A 22193-nucleotide genomic window follows, 5' to 3' on the forward strand; every position below is an offset into this window, starting at 1 on the left:
CAGATTCCCATTATAGAGATAAAAAGGACTTCGCTCTTTCATTCGTTATTTTATTACAAGTGATAGTTGATTCATTGGGTGGAAAGTGCTAATTAGTAAGATGTGAGCCTCCTAGAATGGATTGCACTTTGGATCCACATCCATTCTAAATCCCAATACATATTGTCTGCCTGCACTTGGCAATCACACACACATATCAATTATGCCCGAATTGCTAAAACGTTACATACTCACCAACAAATGGATTATCAAAGCCTTGCATTTTTCAAAACTAGGAATGGGAACACTCTCTTAACTATTGCAATATGAAAATCTGCAGTTCAGCTGCCAGTGGGTTTAATCTTACAGAAAAGCATACGTTCTGCAAAGAGTATTGTAGGCTTGTATATTCTAATTCTATACCAGAGTCGAGAGTGTATGGGTTCCTCTTTATTCTTGTGCGTTAAAGGGACGGTGGAGAGGGCATGCGGTTCTCCAGGGCCTTTAAAGATCATGCTGCATATGTCCGAAGGCAAAATGGTCTATTTTCTGGTATGTAAAGGTAAGAAAAGGATGAGAACAAGCATGGGAAAGTTTTTGGGAGGCTAATGATATCCATATCCACCCTCAGTTCTCTCCACCAACTCCTCTAATGGCAATGTAATTTTAAATTGTTTTTAAAAGTCACAATAGAAATAGCGCTTAGACTTAAACACCACTTTGCAGTGTTGTCCAGTCCTCTCTATGTGTCAGCCTATTGTCCCCAATAATCTGGGTACTCATTTTACCCACCTCGGAAGGATGGAAAGCTGAATCAACCTTGAGCCTGGTGAGATTTGAACTGCCAAATTGCAGGCAGCCGGCAGCCAGCAGAAATAGCCTGCAGTACTGCATTTTAATGGAAGTAGTTCATCCCCTACTCTCCTTCTCTCCCATGCGACAAGAAAAAAAAAAGCCCAACATTCGTCCCTTGCTTTCTGGGGATATTAGCAGAAAGCATTATCTAGTGTAAACCAACAACTGATCAGAGTGAGCAAGAGGCTGTTCTTGCCAAAAATGACTGACCATCTTTTATTTACATTTTACCTTTCTTTCCGTGCAGTCATGGAGAACAATCAACCCTTGATATATACTATATACAAGAGGTCCCCAAACTTGGCAACTTTAAGACTTGTGGACTTCAACTCCCAGAATTCTCCAGTCAGCTATGCTATGCTATGTTGGTTATGACCTATAAAGACCTTCATGGCATTGGACCAGAATATCTCCGGGACCGCCTTCTGCCGCACGAATCCCAGCGACCAGTTAGGTCTCACAGAGTTGGCCTTCTCCGGGTCCTGTCGACTAAACAATGTCGTTTGGCGGGACCCAGGGGAAGAGCCTTCTCTGTGGCGGCCCCGACCCTCTGGAACCAACTCCCCCCCCCAGATATCAGAGTTGCCCGCACCCTCCTTGCCTTTCGTAAACTCCTTAAAACCCACCTCTGTCGTCAGGCATGGGGGAATTGAGATTTTCCCTTCCCCCTAGGCTTATAAAATTTATGCATGGTATGTCTGTATGTATGATTGGTTTCTTAAATTAGGGTTTTAAATTAACTTAAATATTAGATTTGTTTATATTGTCTTATTATTGTTGTTAGCCGACCCAAGTCTACGGAGAAGGGCGGCATACAAATCTGATAAATAAATAAATAAATAAATAAATAAATAAATAAACAAATAAGTAAATAAATAAGTAAATAAATAAATAAATAAATAAATAAATAAATAAATAAATAAATGCTGGCTGGATAATTCTGGGAGTTGAAGTCCACAAGTCTTAAAGTTGCCAAGTTTGGGGACCTCCGCTATATACAGTATATACATGCAGCTTATTCTTTGGAAGCAAAAAGGTTGCCTTCTCTAAAAGGCTGCACTGTTGATTTCTTTATGTCAGAGAATCACAGCAAATTTCCTTCCGATTTGTTTTGCTCACCTATTGGCAGGAATAAGGGAGGCTGTGCAAGGTATTATAACATGGCGCTGAATTAGGAGGCTGATTTAGAGTCAGCACAAATATGAATAGTATTGGTTAAGGATAGCCAGGAACCAGATTGTTAAATTACTCATGTTTATTTATAACAGACCTTCAGCCAGTACAGTACAAAACTTAACAGTAGTATAATCTCCATTACACAAATATGTACTTACAATATATTACAAATACAAAAAAGCTTTTGCAGTAAGAGGTTTTTCTTTTATTTAAAAGCAAGTTTAACCCCACCAAAAAAAAGAGGAGGGGGAAGAGCGCCACACCAGCAAACCCAATAACAATATACAAATGAAAGCTTGTTAGAAACAAGTGAAGAATATTGTAACGGGTTGGGGATATTGCACATCTTTTTTGTTCTTCATACATCTGGTTAAAAAATATATATATTTACACAAGTTAAAGAGGCCTGGAGTTTTACAAAATTCCTACATTTGTTTTTTTAGGCTCTTCATACAGGTGAAAGCAAAAAATAAAAAGGAACACTGATTTCTTAGAAATGTCAGAGCTTTGTTTCTCTAAAAACAAACCTGTTTTCATTTTCACAAAAGGGGGCAAGCAGGAGGTAATATGTAAAGTCCGAAGCAGGATTCTTGTTCCCTGAAGCAGGGCAGAGAAAGATTAGTACCATTCCACAGTGCAGTAGACAAGAGTTCATAAACGATGTTCTCGACCTCTTCATTTAGATCTAGAACTGTCTAAATATTTCCCCTTAAACAAAAATAATTGGCTCCTGCATAGAGTGATCCAATTCCCACCAGAAACGGGAAGCAGAGCAGTTCTGAATGTGGACTTTGTATGGAGGCACAAAGGATAGCTTTTTAAAAAACCCAGTAAAAATGACACTTTAGGTGCTTTATCAGAGTGGCAATGAAGACAGGCCAAGCACCCAAGGGCCATCTTTGGCTTTCAAGAAGTCAGTTTCCAACTAAGCTTTTCGGTCTTTCTTGTCAAAGTTTCAAACTTATTTCAGGAACAGTACATAAATAAAGAAAACTTCATGTCTATTTTCTTTCGAATGCCATCTTCCAAGAAGCCAATATATTATGGCCTCCTCTTAACCAATATATTAAGATGGAAAGCATATCTGGTCAGCCGTTCAATATGTTTTACATTGCCTTGGCAGAAATTTTAGTCTGTATTGGGAGAACAGGGATATCTTTCCATAATTTTGTCTATTGAAACGACTAAATCACATCTCACATGGACATATCAGGGTAATAAAGTTCAGACAGCAAGGAAATTTCACAGCAAAAGTCACACTCCTAGTATCTGTAACCCAAATTTAATTTTCTATCTGTATTTATTTAGCTTCAGTTCAGTTTGTGGAAAGAAAACAAACATAAATTTTGCTGTTTGATTTCCAGTTTTGCTTAAAATATTGATTACATAAACATAATTAGTTGGCATCCATTCTCTGCAAAACTAGATACTTTTGGAATTTGGTTATAGGACTTTGTAGCTACTAATTCAAGTATGTATGCTTGTTTTTCATTAGAGACAATATACTAATACTCTCCAGGCTAAAGTAAATGGATTTTACCCCAGTCCTCTAGAGTACACCCATCATAACAGAAGCCCAGGAATCTCAAGTACCTAGAGAGAAGTGCTATTTGTCTGATCCCACAAGGGATAAATGCTATCTATATATCTCAGGAGTTACTATACATGCCCTATTTAGGTCTAGATTCACGCGGGAAAAGAAACATGCACACATCTGAGTTTAGGGACTGCTCTCATTATTATTATTATTATATTGGCCTATCTGCACCTTCCCCTTCCTCCCCTCAGGTCTACTTCCATTGTGACACTGAATGCCTGGGTGATAAACATCTGGACTTTGTTCAGATACATAATTACATGAACTGACTATACTATACTGTCAGAACTTATTTTTTTAGGGAGGACGTTATCGGCGGAGGAATCTAAAATTCTTAGACAATTATTTGAGTAGCTCAATTCTTTCCCAAGGACAAATATTTGGACAACTTGTTCTAAAAGAGTGCAAATGTGTGTGCAGTTTATGTGTGTGTGTGCGTGCATATGTATATATGTATATATATGTATGTGTATATACACACACACACAAAACACATATCTTTACTCACAAAATGGGCAACAAATTCAAGAAGAGTGGGTTGGAAATCAGCTTAGAAGTTTTAACGTGTATGATAAATATGTCTTTGATGTCCAATGTTTTGCTTTTATAGACCTTTTTTATAAGGTTTCCCAGGATGTTTTAACAGTAATTAGGGGGAAAAAACCCTAAAGATATGTTATCTCTGATATTTTGGAGCACAGCCCAAATACTGTAACACCTGAATTTAATTCAATTATAATCTTATCAAGCTGTGTTAATTTTTTTTTTAAAGTTTGTAAAGTAAGTGGTGAAGGAATCTCACCTTTAGCGCAAGATAATATTAAGCATTCTAATTGTAAAAGCTGGTTCTTGTGACTTTTTCCACTCAAAGGAAAAATCTCATAACTCCCTCTAGGATTTCATTCACACAAAACATTCCAATGAGCATTGAAATCATGGAGATTATTACAGGGAAAACTATGTCACATGAAATAACTATTTAGATTAACTATCACAAAAAATGTTGAATTATTTTAAATGTACATCAATAGAAGACATGAGTACATCAATAGGAGAGAAAAAAAATCCTTCACGTTAGAGCCAGTAGAACTAAAGGAACCAGAAGTATGATTCTAATACGAAAAATACCCTATAAGAACTGTACTTTCAAACTCCCTTAACAATTTGGCAAAGTCTCTCAGCATGTTTTACTTGTATTGCACAATATAATCAGAATGACAAAAATTATATATTCACTTCTGCTTCTGAAGATAAAATAGACATTGATGGGACCAGCTCAAAATGCCCCCCAAGCCCATAAGATGCCACTCCTATGCTGAATGTGGGAAAGAGAAAGCTGAAGGGGGAAAGTGATATTGTACCAAAAAAAGTCAACTTTTAAAAATATGATCAGAACAGTGGAATCTGAGCACTGTATTTAAAGAAAAGTTCCATTCCCATCTTCTTGACCAATCCCTCAAAACATCTCATTCTCTTCAAGCCTTTCCAGTTAGTCAAACTGTCTGGGCCTGTTTATTTATTTATTTAGTTTTAAAAAAGCTCAGCTCTGTATTTCACATTACAAAAAGCAATCAAGAAAGAAAATGAACAAAACGCTGCAGCTTGAGGTTTACTTTTTAAGTAGAAAAAGAACCGCCTTTGGTTTATCCTGCAAGGAAGCAATTCCCTGGGCTGCTGCTGAGTAAATGCATTAAGGGATTTATCTAAACCAAAAGCACCTCCGCCCCCTCTTCTTGTCACATCCACTGCCCAGCTAAGACTAGAGAGTGTATTTTAATCAGATACCTCTTTCCGTCAGATGAGATGTTTCCAACAGATAAAGATGGAGCAAGCTCCGGAAAAAGGCAAGCTTCAAGTTTTATTGGCTCAGCACATAACCCTTCTAATTTGGTGATTACCCTCTTAAAAAACAATTATCAACAAGATTTCCACTCAGGCTGAGGAGGTGAGAATGACTGCATAATACTCGACAAGTGGTGTTTTATCTCTCGCCTACAGCCTATTATCAGCAGCAATCTGCAACCAATTATAGAATGGAGGGTGGCTTTTTTTTTTGCCCTTGATGATGATCAAAGTTTTTAAGACACTACAGTACACATAATAAAGTGTCCTTGCCAGGGTCCCTGCTGCAAAAATCTAATGATCCCCCCTGACACCCTGGGCCATGTACCTGTGAACAAACAGAGGACTTGTCACTATGGAAATCTTGCTGCATTTCATTTGCCTTTTCAGCAAAGTCACCTTAGAAAAGTTGTTGCTTGTTGATCTGGCAAAAAGTTGTCTCTTTAAGAAAACTGAAACTCTCACTGCAAGCCTTAGGTCCCCTTAGTTTGGGGATGGGCAGTGTGATATATTCCATAGATATAGAGAACGCTCACTTCAAGGCTGCCACTTTCAGATCTTGCTCATGCTTTCTGGACACAGATCCATAAGGCTTTATAACGGATTGACACAAACGAGGACAGCTAAACTGACCAGGGAAACTAAATCCAATTCCAAGCTGTTCAGCAAAAATGATGCTGGGAATCTGAAAGATCTAAGTTAGGCACTGGAACAAAAACATTGGCAGTTACTCATTCCTTTGGCTCTACCAGATATTAAGAAATCCCTAAGCTGACTCCAGCAATCATTGCTAGCATCATTCTTACTTCCCAATGAAAATATCTCCATTCTACACATCAATTCCTACTCAGCGAAGCCAGGCTCATTAATGCTGTTTAAAGAACCTGCATATTGAGAGAGAAAAGTTAAAGACATGCACTCACCTAAGAGGCTTACCTCTTCCAAAGCTTGGATTGGCAACCTCTGAATCTCCAAATGTTGCTGCACTCCAACTCCCACTAATCCTAGCCTGCTCAGAGGGTACTAAGACATGATGGGAGTTGTAAAAGCTACATTTTTCCTATCCTGATTCTACAGTCTTTAGCAACCATTATCCGCTAAGTGCTAACTGTGGAAGCTCAAAAAACAATTTAGCTCAGACAACCTATCTGGAGAGAAAACAGGATATCCCAGATTCTTTAGAAGCATCATCGATTTTAACCAAATATGTTAAGGTTCCTTCATCACATCCTGGAAACAGCATTTGTTTTCCTAATGCTGATTCTCAATTCAATCTGGAAAGGCAGCATTCTTTCTATACAAAGTGCTCATCATCTTCCTTGAAATGCCGTAGCTCCTTCATCAACACCAGATGCAAAATTCACTATCCCTTTTGGGCCCCAATAGAGGGAATAATACAAGTCAGTTCAAAGTTGTGTTAAGTAGATGCACAGAGGTATTAAATTCTTGGGACCACAGCATTCCTAGCATGATACTTTCATAGGTTTCATTTCACAGCCACACATACAAAAGAAGTTACATATGGTTCATCTGAACAGTTATATAACTCAGGCTGTGGCTTTCCTAGCCTCTTGAAAGGGGGAAGCTCTATAATGTGTTTAGCACCTGATCTGAGGTTCTTAATACCTAACATGGTGGCTTAACAGAAATATGGGAACAAATAAACAAAAAGTCTAAATGGAAGAGACCTTAACCTTAAGAGAGTCAAGCTTGCTGCTGGCTATATCCCAGCCCTTACTTGCTCCTCAAAACATTCCTGGTGAAATGAATGAAAAATCTCAAGGAGGGAGGGAGGAAAGAAGGAAGGAAGGAAGGAAGGAAGGAAGGAAGGAAGGAAGGAAGGAAGGAAGGAAGGAGTTAATAAATAACTACAAGTGTCAGAGAAAAACACAAAATTTAAAATTAATTATCAACTTTTAAATAACACACCATAGAGAAAGGCAAATGTTATGAGCTCCTCCCTGTCTCAAGTTCATTGGATCTTTTAAAACTTAGGGTTCTTTTTTTTTAAAACATTTCTCTTTTTTAGCCAAAGTCAGTGCAAAGGAGTACAAAAGAAATGCACAGTTCCATGCCCAACTAGGATAGAGCACTAGTGATGGGGAGAGATGAATAAGGGGACAGAGTAAGATTAGCCTACTTTATGTTCCCCTCGCACTATGTGGGAAGAGAACTCGTACCGGTCTTGGCTGTGATAGCCACAGATGTTGCATTCAAAAGGGTCTCTGAAGCCATGGCAGCCCATATGGATGGTGAACATGACGTGGTCCAGGAATAAGATCCGGCAGTGCTCACATTTGAAGGCTTTTACCTGTTCCCCTTCATCATTCACCACACGCAGGGCTTCTTTGGCTGAACTGGGAGTGGACCGAGTAGTGGTGGGAATGATGCCCTCATGCAATTTGGAGTCCTCTTTGGCGTAGGCTGGACTCTGCCGGCTGCTGCTGCAATTCCCAATGCTGGATAGCAGCGGCTGCTGGGAGCCCCTCTCCTCATGGATGCTCTCAGTGTCTGTGGAATCCTGGCAACCATTGCTAGGCGATACCATGCTTGGCTCCCGTGATGCCCGATACACAATCTGTGTCCCATCGGAAAGGTCCTCGTGGCCTTCGGCAGCTTCCCGACTACTTGCAATTTCCAACCTGCCTGGGAGGGGCTGGATTTGAGTGTAAACAGAGCTGATGACAGGTGTGATCTCAGAGATGCAGTTTGTGGGTGGGAGTCTGAGGGGCCGCAAATGTTCTGCTCCCATGAATGACAATGAGCTGCCAAAGCTAGCGTCCATGGGATGGTGAGCAGCCACCATCTCCACGTCCTTCTCAAAGCTGGAGTTGACATCATATGCCATGTCGGAGAGGCTGTACCGCATATGCTTCTCTCCTAATGCATAGGATAAAAAAAGATCAGGTTACAAATTCTTTCTAGTATCAGATGGTGAGCCTATGATGGGGGTAAGGCAAATAATGCTGATGGACAACATCGGATGGGACTTCTTTAGCCTGGGGAGAAGCACCCAAGACATCCTGTACTGTCATCTAACAACTCTTGGCTTGCAAGAATACCAGCCCTTTTTCCAGAAAGGCTCCAAATGGTCCTTACCTATAAATTTCTGAGGTGTGGAGCGTTTTCGTTTGGTGATGCTGTTTGCTAGTCGGTCAATAAAGGCTGGCCGATCTGCTGAGGAATGAAGCATGGAGTCCGGCACCATCTCCAAGTCTCGCATCTCGTCACCTGGTAGTAAAATTGGGTTTCATTTTTGGGTGTCCAAATTAATTCTACCCTATATTCCTTTTTAAAAGTGTCTCTGCAAGATTATGAAAGCCATACAGGAATGATACTGATAATTAATTTATTGGAGAGAAAAAAAACCTCACAGCAAAACACATAAGGTTACAAGTGGCAGCCAGTGCTAACTTGAATCAATCCTATTAGAGCCTGCTGTTTACATCTGTGATTACCCCATTTAGCTTCTGTTCTCCTGTTTCATGGTGTTTCTGTACTAGCATCTCTCCTGCCTCCCATTCTGCATGTTTGGCCACTAAAGCTAGTTTCCATCTGTTGTAGAAAGGAAAATTTGAGTCCCGATATAAAAAAAATATTAATAAAGCCGCATGACTATAAAAGCCACTTTGAAAAGGGGCTCTGTATCAACTGGAACCAGTTATTTTCAAACTGATATTTTCCAGATGTGATAGACTTCCAAATTTCAAAATTCACAATGAACGTACAAGTAGTCCTTGTTTAGTGATTGCCTCATTTAGCAATCATTCTCAGTCATCTGTACAGATAGCTATACTTAGGCAGGGAAGCAGCAATAACTCAACCCACTAGGGAAAGCTCAGTGTGGGAAGATTGAGCCATAGAGCTGGTCTCCATAGGTAGCCTGTGCCATCCTCAATGATCCTCCCAGTTTTTTTAACATTGGCAAACACTTTCCAATGTAGACAATCCTTGACAGATAATAACCAATGGCATGATTGTGCAGAAATGGACAGACTTACCCAAAAACTCAAAAACAAAGAAGATTCAAAATATTATGAAATGTGGATAAATCTTTACGAATGGGTAACAACAAGAAAAAAAGACAAAAAATTAAAACGAAAACAAGATGATACATGAAAATAACAATGATAGTGAACAAATACTAGATTCTGAAAATCCTCAATTGATTTGATATTAAACTCAATCCAAACTGACCTTAGATAAAGTGTATGTCAGAATAAAATCTGTTAAAACCGCGGCTGCCATATGCCGCATACCAGTAATTAAAGAAATTTCGAACTGTTACAAAACAGTTCAATGGGGGGCTATGGGTGAATGAAGGGCAAGAATGTACAAAACATTTAGACAGAAAGTTTAGAATTTACGCTTAATTATTGATATAACAACCTCTTTATTTTGAAATGACATGGAATACCTGTACAAAATAATTAAGAAGATAAGCACAATGATTATATAATTATAAGTATATGTTGAAATAGTGATGTAAAATAAGATATATTTGCTCTTCCTTTTTTATCTTTGTAATATAATAAAAACTATTTTTTTTTAAAAAACAACCAAATGCATTCTCCTTAGGTTTGTCTCTGTTCCAGCATAGCAGCAGGCTTACCTTGCTGGCCAGCCAGCAACTGTGGTTCAGTGTTAAGACTTTGCAGGTAGTTGTGACAGCGTTCCTTGTGCTCTTCCAACGTGCTTTGCTGCTTGTAGCTGCGACCACAATAGTTGCATTTGTAGGGTTTGCCAACTGTGGGGGAAGAGACTGAAAAGAGAACAGAAACAAAAGAAGCCCTATAATACAAATTATATTTCTTAACTATCACAGTAAACTTTGGATCAGGTAGAATTGGGAAGTGTGGACAGCTTGCTTGTGACCACAGGTATATTATTTAAACCTGCTATACCCTGTCAGTATAACTTCTCACGTTATGTTCCTGATTACTAAGCCCTGGTGCAGACACAGAATGAAAGGAATCAGAACAACAGAATTGGAAGGAACCTTGGAGGTCTTCTAGTCCAACCCTCTGCTTAATCAAGTGACCCTGTACCTATACCATTTCAGATAGGTGGTTGGCTTCCAATGATGAAGCACCACAACTTCTGAAGGCAATCACAGCTATGAAGGAACATCTTCAGAACCACAACTTCTAAAGGCATCAGAGTTATCAGTTGGAGAGCTGTTTATGTCACACATTTGACTGAGCTATATAAGTTTTGGTAAACAAATCAACCAGCAGGAACATTTTATACAGGTCTAATATGTTCTGGAATAAAGGTATGGGTTCACTCTTAGGCAATGTTTCTTGAAGAAGATAGTTAAGATGACAGATAATGCCCGCTTGCTGAAATATCAGTTTTAAAGTTCCATTTTCCCATCTAAACAATGCACTGTAATAATTTCAGGAAGTTCCGGTGTTGTGTTTTTGTCTCACATATACTTGGGGTTATACTTGGTTTTCCATTTGCATAATAAAAATAGCATGGATTTTTCTTGCATGGTCCTTATAAGGACAGAGTGAATATTGGGTGAGAATGAGGCTGTGAATCTGGGTTCTCCAGACACTTATTTTCTCATAGTTTGCCTGGCAAAATTGACTCTGCAATGCTGACAATAATAAAACCATATGCAGAGTGTAGAATACAGAAGCCAATGCTTTATACGCAGGATTGTGTTCCAGAGTTTCAATTTTAGGCTTTTTAATTCCACATTTCCATGCCAACTGATTGTTGGATGATCTCTTTAGGACCTTGAAAAGCTCTTGATCTTAGCTGATAGCTGATATTCTGGTTTTCTCTGATCTGGAAACTTTCAGTTCCTGCTTTACCAGTTTCATTCCTTACACGGAGGAGGTTTGTTTGTCTCTCTGCCCCTGCCCAAAATCTTTTTGAGAGCAACACAAGATTTCAGTTCCAATCTCTCTCATGAGAGATACTGTAATAATCATTTCCCCATAACAATATCAGAACACTTCTAGTGATTCTAGGCAATTGGTACTTGTAGGAGTAGGAGTAGGAGTAGGTCATCCGTGGACCATTGTGTAAGTGACTTTTAAGCAATGTATTACTTGAGTGTTTGTTATGTATTTATTGGGGGTGAATTCTCCTTCCTAAACTTCAGATGCGATGAAGTGATTCAATGTGAACAACATATAAAGCTGTTCTAGTCTACCCATTCTTGATTTTGATATTCAAATAAATTATTAGGACCTATTTTCTGGAACAAATAATAAAATATTGAAACAGGAAATACAATTTCCCTGCTTACTTTAAGAAAGATGCAATGAACAGAGACTATGACAGCTATGACATTTGTTTAGGAATTGAATTTGTAGAAAAACTGGTAAAATGCAAATAGCCAGCTCATATATTTACTACGCTACAGAGAGAACAAAAAGGAATGTTTTGGAAATGAGGTGAAACCCCAGTCTATCGATCCTGGTTGGATCTAGTTCTAAATGATGAAATGTGCTGCTCTGGGTTATAAATTCTTTTGTTTTGTAGGCAGATCTTCATAGATAAAAGGAACTGTCTCATTTGAGGACAGCATATCATATTATAGAGTGGATGGGAAGAGAGATGATAGATTATTCTGGTCTTACCTTCCCCCAGGTGGACAAGCTATTTTAACAGTTGCACAACCCCAAATATTGATAAGAATGCTCCTATTCCCCCTTCCACTATTTTCTCCATTAATAACCTGCTGATGTATGATTTTATTATTTTTAAATACTAACTATCCCAATTCTAATGTTCATTTCTCATATTTATAACTGACTGTTGTTTTGGAAGTTTAGTGACAAAAAAAATACAATGATGTAATAAAGGATCAGAAAATAAAGCACTTTTCCGCTACAGAGTCACAGTGCAGAAGTACTATTGGTGAGTGTGCCATAAATCAATAGTTTAAACAGATTGCAATTTCATATTTATTTATTTATTTATTTATTTATTAGATTTGTATGCTGCCCCTCTCCATAGACTCGGGGCGGCTAACAACAATAATAAGACAATATAAACAAATCTAATATTTAAGTTTAAGTTAAATAGGAAAAACTAGTACTTTGTAGCTTTTTTTTACATAGTAGTGCTATAAACACTATAAGCAATGGCCCCTTCTATTAAAGCTGAATTTTGCAATGAATATGACCAGTGATGACAAATCTTTTTTTATTCATGTGGCAAAAGGGGGTAGTGCGTGCATGTGCCACACCCATAATCCATGCCCTCCACCACGTATGTGCCCAGGACCTCCCACCTTGCTCCTAGCATGTGATTGTATACTCATACTCATTTTTTTACTCTCCCCAGGCTTCAGAGCCTTTCTAGGAGCCTGGGGAGGGTGAAAACAGCCTTCTCCACCCCCTGGAAGCCCTCTTGAAGCCAGAAATGGCCCATTTCAAGTTGGGGAACAGGCCGTTTATATCCTCCGGAGGGCTTCTGGGAGGGTGGGGAAAGCCATTTCCGCCCTTCTCAGGCTCCTAGAAAGGCTCTGGAGCTTGGGCAGAGCAAAAAACTGGGCCTTTCCCTTCCCCTGTTTTCTGACTCCCAGTGGTCCCAGAAGGCCCAAAAATCAGCTGGCTGGCATGCGCATCCGTAACAGACTTGATCTCACATGCCCACCAATATGGCTCCATAGTGCCATAGATTCGCCATCACGGGAATAGACCATGACTTCCAGGATATAATTGGTGATTTATCAAAATATGTTATTTCAATGTCATGTGTTACAATTACTAAAACTCTAGAGACTGCCAAGAATTAAATATAAACTTCCTGGTGCTTGCAGCAGTCTTTTCCAATATAGACATAAATAACTGGAAGTGAAGTATAAGCAGTAAGGTAAATCTGATTATACCCACTGATTTAAAGCAGGGGTAAAATCCAGCAGGTTTTGACAGGCTCTGGAGAACAGGTAGCAGAAATGTTGAGTAATTCAGAGAACCGGCAAATACCACCTCTGGCTGGACTCAGAGTGGGGAGGAAATGGGGATTTTGCAGTATCCTCCCCCTGCCACGCCCATCAAGCCATGCCTGCCAAGCTATGCCCACAGAACTGCTAGTGAAAAAAATTGCATTTCATCACTGATTTAAAGGGATTCAGTCAAAAAACAAAGCTTCAAAGTTATCTGTTGAAACTAGGGAATAAGCATTAAAATAGGAATGGCAACTCAGTGTAAGCAAGATACTGTATGTCGATTATGGCAACAACAACAAAAATCCCAAGGACTTTCCCATGTAGTTGGAGGTTTCTGAGCTGATGATGATTACCAGGCATGGGGAATTTGAGGCAATGGTGTGGATCTGGATAGAACAGTCAATGTAATATGCAACACTATTTTAAAAGTTAAAGTGCAATTTTCTTTTGGAACTAATGGGCAAGCAACTAGAAAAACGTCATGGATTTTTTTTAATGTATTATAACTGTAGTGAGACTTGTATGGTCAGAAATGGAAAGATTCAAAACTATCTACATCAGAGGAATGGTTGGTGCAGATGATGGAACTTGTGGAGAGGGTACAGTAATATCTTTGATCAAAGAAAAAAAACCAATGTCTATATTTACGATTGACTGGAAACCTCTTATAGATTTTTTTTGCATAAAATGGAAAAACATTGCACTTATGATTTGGAGTTTTGATGACTAGGAAAAAAACCTGGATAACCGAAAAATATAGATATATTTATTACTCAACTGTACACATATTTGCTACAAAAAAAATTGATTCCCTTCACTTTCTTTCCCACTTTTTACTTTCCTGCTTCTACTCTTGTATTGGCTTATGTTAGTTTAAAGTGCTTTGTAAGGCTCTCAATAAAAAACATATTTTTAAAAAAATCTAAAATCTAGCTCAATGTAAAATACCCCAAAAAACTATTCTTGGAATTATTAGAGGAAAGAAAATTAAGCACTGCAAATGAATATCACTGAGCATTTATGCAGATCTATAATGCAACGAAACTTGGAATATCTGTAAAGAATTTGGGACAAATGTAAAACAAGATTACAAAAGAGTTGATTACTCAAATTGAAAACCAACATGAACAAAGTGAGTGAAGCAATTCCCCTAGGTCTACAGATTACAACACCTTGACCCCTTTGCCTTACAAAATTACACATACAGTATATGGAAAAAACCAGAAAGAGATCTGTTTGTCTCAGTACTATAATCTGGAGTTATCTAATGATTCTTAATAGTGGGAGATTTATGGGCAAATAAAAGAAAGGTCTTTTTTTTAACACAGTACAGAATAGATGGAAAATATGGAATTTGCTACCCAAATGTACTCATATCTTTAAAAGGAGATCAGACATTCATGGAGAATAAGGTTATCAGGATTTCTGGTCGCAAATCACAAATTGCAGTGCAGGAATTATGCTCCCAACCATGTTAAATAATACAACTCTGCTACATCAATTTGCCTGTAAATAGTCACTATTAAAAGCAATTTAATGTAGTCCTTCAATCCCAGATAACCCCTTCAGTAGGTAAGCAAGTATTGTACTAAAGATGGGATGCTGACTTAAATAATATGCCAAGTAAAGTTCATCCATCTTTATTCATTATTAAAGATACATGATACTGGTGACATAACCACATAACCAGATCTAAATTTTAAATAATTATAGATTAGTTTTAACAATAAGGTGAATGACTGCATTCCTGTCCCAAATTGAAATGTTACTGTTTTTAACTATGAATCATATTAGCGATTGACATAAAATTCTCATAGTTTTAAATTTACTGAAACTAGTTCATTTCAAAATGAAAAGAACGTAAGTATAACTAAGATTCCAAGTGAAACTGGATACTGTGACTTTTACTAAAATACTAAGAAAGGACATAGGAGCAATATAATGTGTCCCATTAATATTATTCATATAAAACCGCAAAGCGTGATTGCCAAAGGTAGGCAACTTAATAATGCCTTTCACGATCTTTGATCTATTGCAGCAGCCGCAAATATGGACAATTATCAACAGATACAATTAAATATTCCTGGAAAGTGTCAAGTAGCTTATTCGTATTAAGATAATACAATAGAGAGACTGGAACATACCAAATTTTAGTCTATAAAATTCTAATATAACAGAGAAAGCGCTCAAGATGTTGATTCCGTGAATAGGACAAAGTTCAGTCCTTTTTTTATTGAACCAATTCTGCAAGGTCCTCTACAACAGAGATATTGTTCTTCCACAAAGAATAGCTCTGTGCAGCTCAAATGCTTTCTGTCTTACAACAGATAATTTGTCTAGATAAGAAATCATTAGATGGCTCTAGGGAACTAAAGAAACTGTCATAATAATGATAAATCTAACAATCACTTCTCCTCTCTGACACTTGAAATAAAGTGACAAGTATTACAGATACATAAAAACACTTATGAAGTTAAAAAGTCCCAACACAATCCATATACAAAAACCAAGGAAAAGAAAAAAGACCAATAACAACTTGATAGATGAACAGGTTTTGCTCTTTATAAAAAATAATTTAGCTGTTATTATACCAAAAACAACATAAAATGACACATTTAAGAAGATCTTGTGAAGCCTTCCACTCATTCCATGTCAACAATCAATACAATTTTTTATTTTATTCAAGGACAATATCTCACATTTATCTATTGGACAAAGAAATATAAATTCAACTCATCATGGGATTATGATAGCCATTTTTAACAGGTTTCCAGAGAAGTAGCCATGTAAATTTGTTGCTGGTAAAAAACAAAAACATAGGACACTGAAGGCTAACAATTAATTACTATATGAGCTTCTGTGGCTCTCAGTAACTTTATAGTATGCATTTCATGAAGTGGACTGTGATTTAGAAAAATCCTGTCATCATCATCATCATTATCAATTTATCAGTTATTATAGCATAGCAAAGTTTCCTAACAGACAGGAAGCAGCAGGTGAAGCTAGGCAAAATCACATCAGATACCTGTACAATTAGCACAGAGGCCCCCCCAAGGCTTTGTACTCTCACCACTTCTCTTCTATCTATACACCAATGACTGCATCTGAAATGATCCACCTGTTAAACTCCTCAAGTTTGCAGACGATACAACAGTGATTGGCCTCATTCGAGACAATGATGAAACCGCATACAGATGGGAAGTTGAAAAATTAGCCTCGTGGTGTGACTGGAACAATCTAGAACTGAACACACTCAAAACAGTAGAAATGGTGGTAGTCTTTAGGAGAAACCCTCCCATCCTACTACCTCTCAAAATACTAGACAACACAGTATCAACAGTAGAGACCTTTAAATTTCTAGGTTCCATCATATCTCAAGACCTAAAATGGTCACCTAACATCAAAAACGTCATCAAAAAAGCACAACAAAGAATGTTCTTTCTGCGCCAACTCAGGAAGCTCAAACTGCCCAAGAAGCTACTGATACAGTTCTACAGAGGAATCATTGAGTGTGTCATCTACACCTCTATACCTGTCTGGTTTGGTTCTGCAACCCAACAAGAACCGACACAGACTTCAGAGGATAATCAGAACTGCAGAAAAAACAATTGCTGCCAATCTGCCTTCCATTGAGGACCTCAATGGACGAGTCAAAAAGAGGGCTGTGAAAATATTTACTGACCCCTTGCATCTTGGACATAAACTGTTTCAACTCCTACCCTCAAAATGTCGCTACACAGCACTGCATACCAAAACAACTAGACACAAGAAAAGTTTTCCCCCGAATGCCATCACTCTGCTGAACAAATAATTCCCTCAACACTGTCAAACTATTAACTAAGTCTGCACTACTATTACTACTAGTTTTTTTCTCACCATTCCTATCACCCATTTCCTCCCACTTATGACTGTATGACTGTAATTTGTTGCTTATATCCTTAAGATTTTGATTGTTTCTTCATTGCTTATTTGACTCCTATGACAATCATTAAGTGTTGTACTTCATGATTCTTGACAAATATATATTTTCTTTTATGTACACTGAGAGCCTATGCGCCAAAGACAAATTCCTTGTGTGTTCAATCATACTTGGCCAATAAAGAATTCTATTCTGTTCTGTTCTGTTCTACTCTACACTATTCACATTGTTTTATCTAAAGTGATGTCAATAGCAGAAAGACTTTCTGGTTCAACTTAGAAATTTTCTTTAAAAATAAGATTTGGTTAATGTACTCATATTTTGCTTTTTTAGTAAGCCTAAGCAGAGTCACTAGTAGATTTGAGAGTCTATCTACATTACAATGAGTTCTTGGAAGGAAGTATTAGATATAGCATATATGAGTGAGAAAGGTGTTAAAATCAAATCTGGAGGCACAGAGCCAAAATTAGAACAGAAAAAAAGACTGGCAGAGGGCAATAAGACTTTCTGTACCTTTAATATCAAGTAACACTGGCAGCAGAGCAAGAAACCAGCCTCTCAGTCTAAAAAGACACTTTACAAAACATGGCCCTAGAAAAATGGGGTTTATAACAATTTGCCGCAGCCAAGTTGCTACGAGACAATTTGCCATAGGGGAAGAGCTGCACTAATATTAAAGAAATGTTGGAATAGAATCATTAAATGATGCAAAAGGAGGAATAAAATGAAAGGTGACTGTGAAATTAAAATAATGTTTTTATTTATTTTAAACAAGTAAATTGAATTGTTAAATTGTCCTGTAGTTGAGTTGTCCCATGGTGAGTTGACATTGGCAAATTGGCCATAATGAGTTGGCCGTGAGTTGGCTCATTCTGAGAAAAATGTTGGATATTTACCTGAGTGTGTGCGGAGATGACCGGTAAGTGCATCTCTTCTCCGGCAAGCATAGTTGCAGAAAGGGCATTTGAAGGGCTTCTCGCCTGAATGCAGTTTGATGTGGCGCAGGAGATTGCCCTTTTGGGTGAAGGAGGCACCGCACTGATTGCAATGGAATGGTCTTTCACCTAGGAGGAAGGATATCATAAGCAGGTAATCAGAGAATAGAAGCTTGTCTGGGTCCTCGGTCCTGCTGAAGCTATCTTATATATGTATACTTTTTCCCCCTCATCCTTTTAGTACTAGGCTAGGTTCAGTAGCTCAGCATGGTCAGGCCTGATTAATTTTTGAATAAGAAACTACAGTATCAGGAATTTCAGGACTGTTGGTTAGATTAGAAAGTTGAAAAATAAGTCTCAGAAAAGGGCAATGAAAAACATTTCTGTACGGTTGGCAAGAAAAAAAATGTACCAAAGACTTTTAATCTTTGTGTCAACTTATTATTTTTTTCCAAAAAAACCACCAAACAAACTTTATAAACTTTGTATATTGGAATAACTCTTATTACAAAATAGACAGTGAATTTGGAGGCAAAAACAGAGCCTCTCATCATATTGTCCCTGTGAATCAAATCTGTTCTTTGATACAAACATTTGTATCTGTTGTGGCCTGAAGATCCTTTGCCATTACATTAGGACTCTTTATAATCCTCAAGATTACAATCAGTGGTGGGCTTCTAGCCAGAACGCCAAATTGGGCTCGCCGTAACGGCTCATGAGTGCTTGCGGGGCCAGCGCGATTTTGCTTCTGCACCTGTGGAGGTAGCAAAATCGTGCACGGAGTCGCAGGTGTGCCTGTGTTTTGGTGAGTTTTTTTGCTTCCGTGCATGCCGAAACATATATTATAAACATATATGACCTATATTAACAGCTACCATCATTCAGAGGTCAAGAATATGAATCAGCAGATTTCCCAGTTCAATTTTAATAATGAACTCACTAATAGGTCTTAGATTTGTCAAAGGAATGGGCTATTGTTCCATAACTACAAGAGTAGTTATTGAGTTGCTTCAGTCCCTGGCAACTCAATACAGAAGTACAGTAGTCCCTCGCTATATCACGCTTCACCCACCACGGCTTCACTTCATCACGGGTTTTGAAGTCAGCGTTGGCACAGATATGGCGCTTAGAAGTTTGGAAGGGCAGGACAAGCCAACCAGCCCGCGGCTGGGCGAATAATGAGCGAGGCGGGGACTGAGCTCCGGCGGAGGCCCATCCCCTCGTTCAACCCGCCTCGCCAGTGCCGAGAAGGCAGTCTTTGGAGGCGCGCTTAGTGGTTGGCGGCGGCGGCGGTGTGCTTGGGGTTGTAGAAAGAGCTGGGAAGGAGGAGAAATTCCCCATCGCGGATTTCACCTATTGCGGCCGGGTCTGGAACATAACACCAGCGATAGGTGAGGGACTACTGTACCTTAGAACAGTGTTTCCCAACCTTTTTTGAGCCGCGGCACATTATTCACATTTACAAAATCCTGGGGAACATTGAGCGGGGGGGTCTAAAAAAAGTTTGGACAAAAAAAATCTCTCTCTTCCTTCCTTTCGCTCTATTTCTCTCTCTCTCCCTTTCTTTCTCTTCCTTCCTTCCTCTTTCTTTCCCTCTCTCTCTCCATCCCTCTTTGTTTGTCCCTTCCTTCCTCTCTTTTTTGCTCTCTTTCTCTCTCCCTCCTTCCCTCCCTCTATGTCTTTCCCTCACCCTCCTTCCCCCTCTTTCTCTCTCTCTTGCTTCCTCTCTCTCTTGCTGTCTTTCTTTCTCTCTCTCCCCTCTCTCCCTCTCTCTCCCTCTCTCTCTCTTTTTTGCTTTCTCTCTCCCCCTCTCCCCCTCTCTCCCTCTCTTTCTCTCCCTCTTGCTATCTCTTTCTGTCTCTCTCTTTTGCTTTCTCTCTTTCTCTCTCCCCCTCTCCCTCCCTCTCTCTTTCTCTCTCTCCCTCTCTTGCTATCTCTTTCTCTCTCTTTCTCTCTCTTTCTTTTTCTCTCTCTTTCTCGTACACCACGCCGCAGCAGCGGCATTGGGCAGTAGCCGTGGGACGGCGGCAGGGTGGTGAGCTGTGAGGCGGAGCTCCGGAACGGAGGCACTGACGGCGGTGGCTGGACGTGTTGCTAAACGCCGTATATGCTGGCGTTGCGTTGGGCATGGGCGTGGGGCTGGAGCCTTCACCCTGGCCCAGCCAGCAGGCAAGTGCCAGCCACGCAATGCCAGCATGTATGGCGTACAGCAACATGTCCATCCGCCGCCGTCGGTGCCTCTGTCCTGGAGTTCTGGCTTGCAGCCGACCACCCTGCTGCCGCCCAGTGGCTACTGCCCGGTGCCGCTGCCGCCGCCGCCCTCCCACTGCCACCACCCTCCCGCCAGGTCCCAAAGCTCACCTGCCGCCGCCGCCAGGGAAGCTCCAGCCGGGTGGGGCACTGCAGCTGCTGGAAAACCTGGAAGGCGCAAAGAAGGAAGCTCAGCTTTCGGTCTAACAACTTTTTGCTCTTCGCACTCTCAGCAAAAAGTTGCGAGACCAGAAGCTGAGCTTCCTTCTTCGCGGCACACCTGACCATGTCTCACGGCACACTAGTGTGCCACAGCACACTGGTTGGGAAACACTGCCTTAAAAGACCTGAGTAGGACTAGCAGAGTCTCTCAGGTTATTTAACCTTAAAGAACTATGCAAAGGACAAACATTTGCACCAGCCTTTACTGCTCACGCTTCCTAGATGCCTGCTCACCAGTGTGACTGCGTTTGTGCACCATCAGAACATTTGGGCCAATGCACACCATTCCACAGATATCACATTTCAGTTTGCCATTGGGTAGCCGTATGCCGCCAGGGGAATGCGGGTCCTGTCCTAAACCATCACAGTAACCAAGCGGCTCAGAGAGAGAATCCTCTACAATCACGCTGTCCTCTTTTTCAATGAGCCGATCATCATGGGACAGCAGCCGGCTAGAGTCTTCATCACTGTACATTTCCACCTTGATAGAATTTGCTGTGGGGGTAAAAAAAAGAATCCAAACATTTCTTTAATTAAATAGTATTAAATACTTGCAAATAATGCACATTTAAAGAACACTCTATGGGGTCTGGATGACAAACCTTTGATACTGAGCAAAAATTAAAAATTACTAAAGGAATTTTGGCATTTAAGACTGGTTTAAAAAACAGTTTTAATAATAATGCATGCTATGGAGAAATAATGTTTTTCTCTCTTTATCTCATATTAGAACTTTTCAATTATAAAATTCAAACCATGAATCTAAGAAACCTTAAATTACACTAATTACAACTAAATTAGGATTTGATATGAGAAAGGAGGAACAGTATTTTCCTCTTCCAATGGAGATCCTTTCTATGTATAATGTTATATGTATCTAATGAAGGAGATACAGTGATCCCTCGATTTTCGCGATCTCGTTCTTCGCGAAACGCTATATCGCGATTTTTCCCACCCGATGACGTCACTCTCTTCCTTCCTTTCTCATCTTTCTTTCTCTCTCTCTTTCTCTATCTTGCTTCTTCCTCTCTCACACTCTCTTCCTCCCTCTCTCATCTCTTTCTTTCCTTCTCTCTCTTTATCTCTCCCCCTCTTGCTGGCGGGCGGCGGGCGGGCGAGCGGGGGCATCAGCGAGGAAGACCCAGGGAAGGTTCCTTCGGCCGCCCAACAGCTGATCTGCTCGGCAGCCGCGGCAGCCGCGAGGAGCCGAATCGGGGTTTCCCCTTTGCGTGGGCGGCGGGGAAACCCCGATCTTCGTCTGCTCGCTGCTGCTGCGCTGCCGAGCAGATCAGCTGCTGGGCGGCCGCAGCAGCAGCGAGCAGACGAAGATCGGGGTTTCCCCGCCGCCCACGCAAATGGGAAACCCCGATCTTCGTCTGCTCGCTGCTGCTGCGCTGCCGAGCAGATCAGCTGCTGGGCGGCCGAAGGAACCTTCCCTGGGTCTTCCCCGCCGCCCACGCAAACTCCACCATCTGCGCATGCGCGGCCATGAAAAAGGGCGCG

The 22193-nt window shown here is 39.9% G+C and overlaps 1 protein-coding gene across 12 annotated transcripts in view; it reads right to left on the reverse strand.

Moving 5' to 3' along the window:
• Nucleotides 1-2074: 2074 nt before the first annotated feature.
• The window catches only part of IKZF4 (IKAROS family zinc finger 4), an 81335-nt gene continuing 61216 nt past the window's right edge, over nt 2075-22193 (reverse strand). For 10 of the 12 annotated variants that reach the window (XM_070740374.1, XM_070740385.1, XM_070740379.1 and 7 more), the window contains 5 exons: nt 20925-21185; nt 18180-18347; nt 10062-10211; nt 8549-8680; nt 2075-8329 (listed from right to left, as the gene is read on the reverse strand). In XM_070740374.1, coding sequence (XP_070596475.1) covers nt 7581-8329; nt 8549-8680; nt 10062-10211; nt 18180-18347; nt 20925-21185 — 1460 coding nt within the window. In that variant the 3' untranslated portion in view covers nt 2075-7580. The remainder of the gene's footprint in view (nt 8330-8548; nt 8681-10061; nt 10212-18179; nt 18348-20924; nt 21186-22193) is intronic. The other 2 variants (XM_070740386.1, XM_070740376.1) reach the window with 1 other exon arrangement.

This window comes from Erythrolamprus reginae, chromosome 2 (genome assembly GCF_031021105.1).
Source record: "Erythrolamprus reginae isolate rEryReg1 chromosome 2, rEryReg1.hap1, whole genome shotgun sequence".
In the NCBI taxonomy this organism is placed as follows: domain Eukaryota; kingdom Metazoa; phylum Chordata; class Lepidosauria; order Squamata; family Dipsadidae; genus Erythrolamprus; species Erythrolamprus reginae.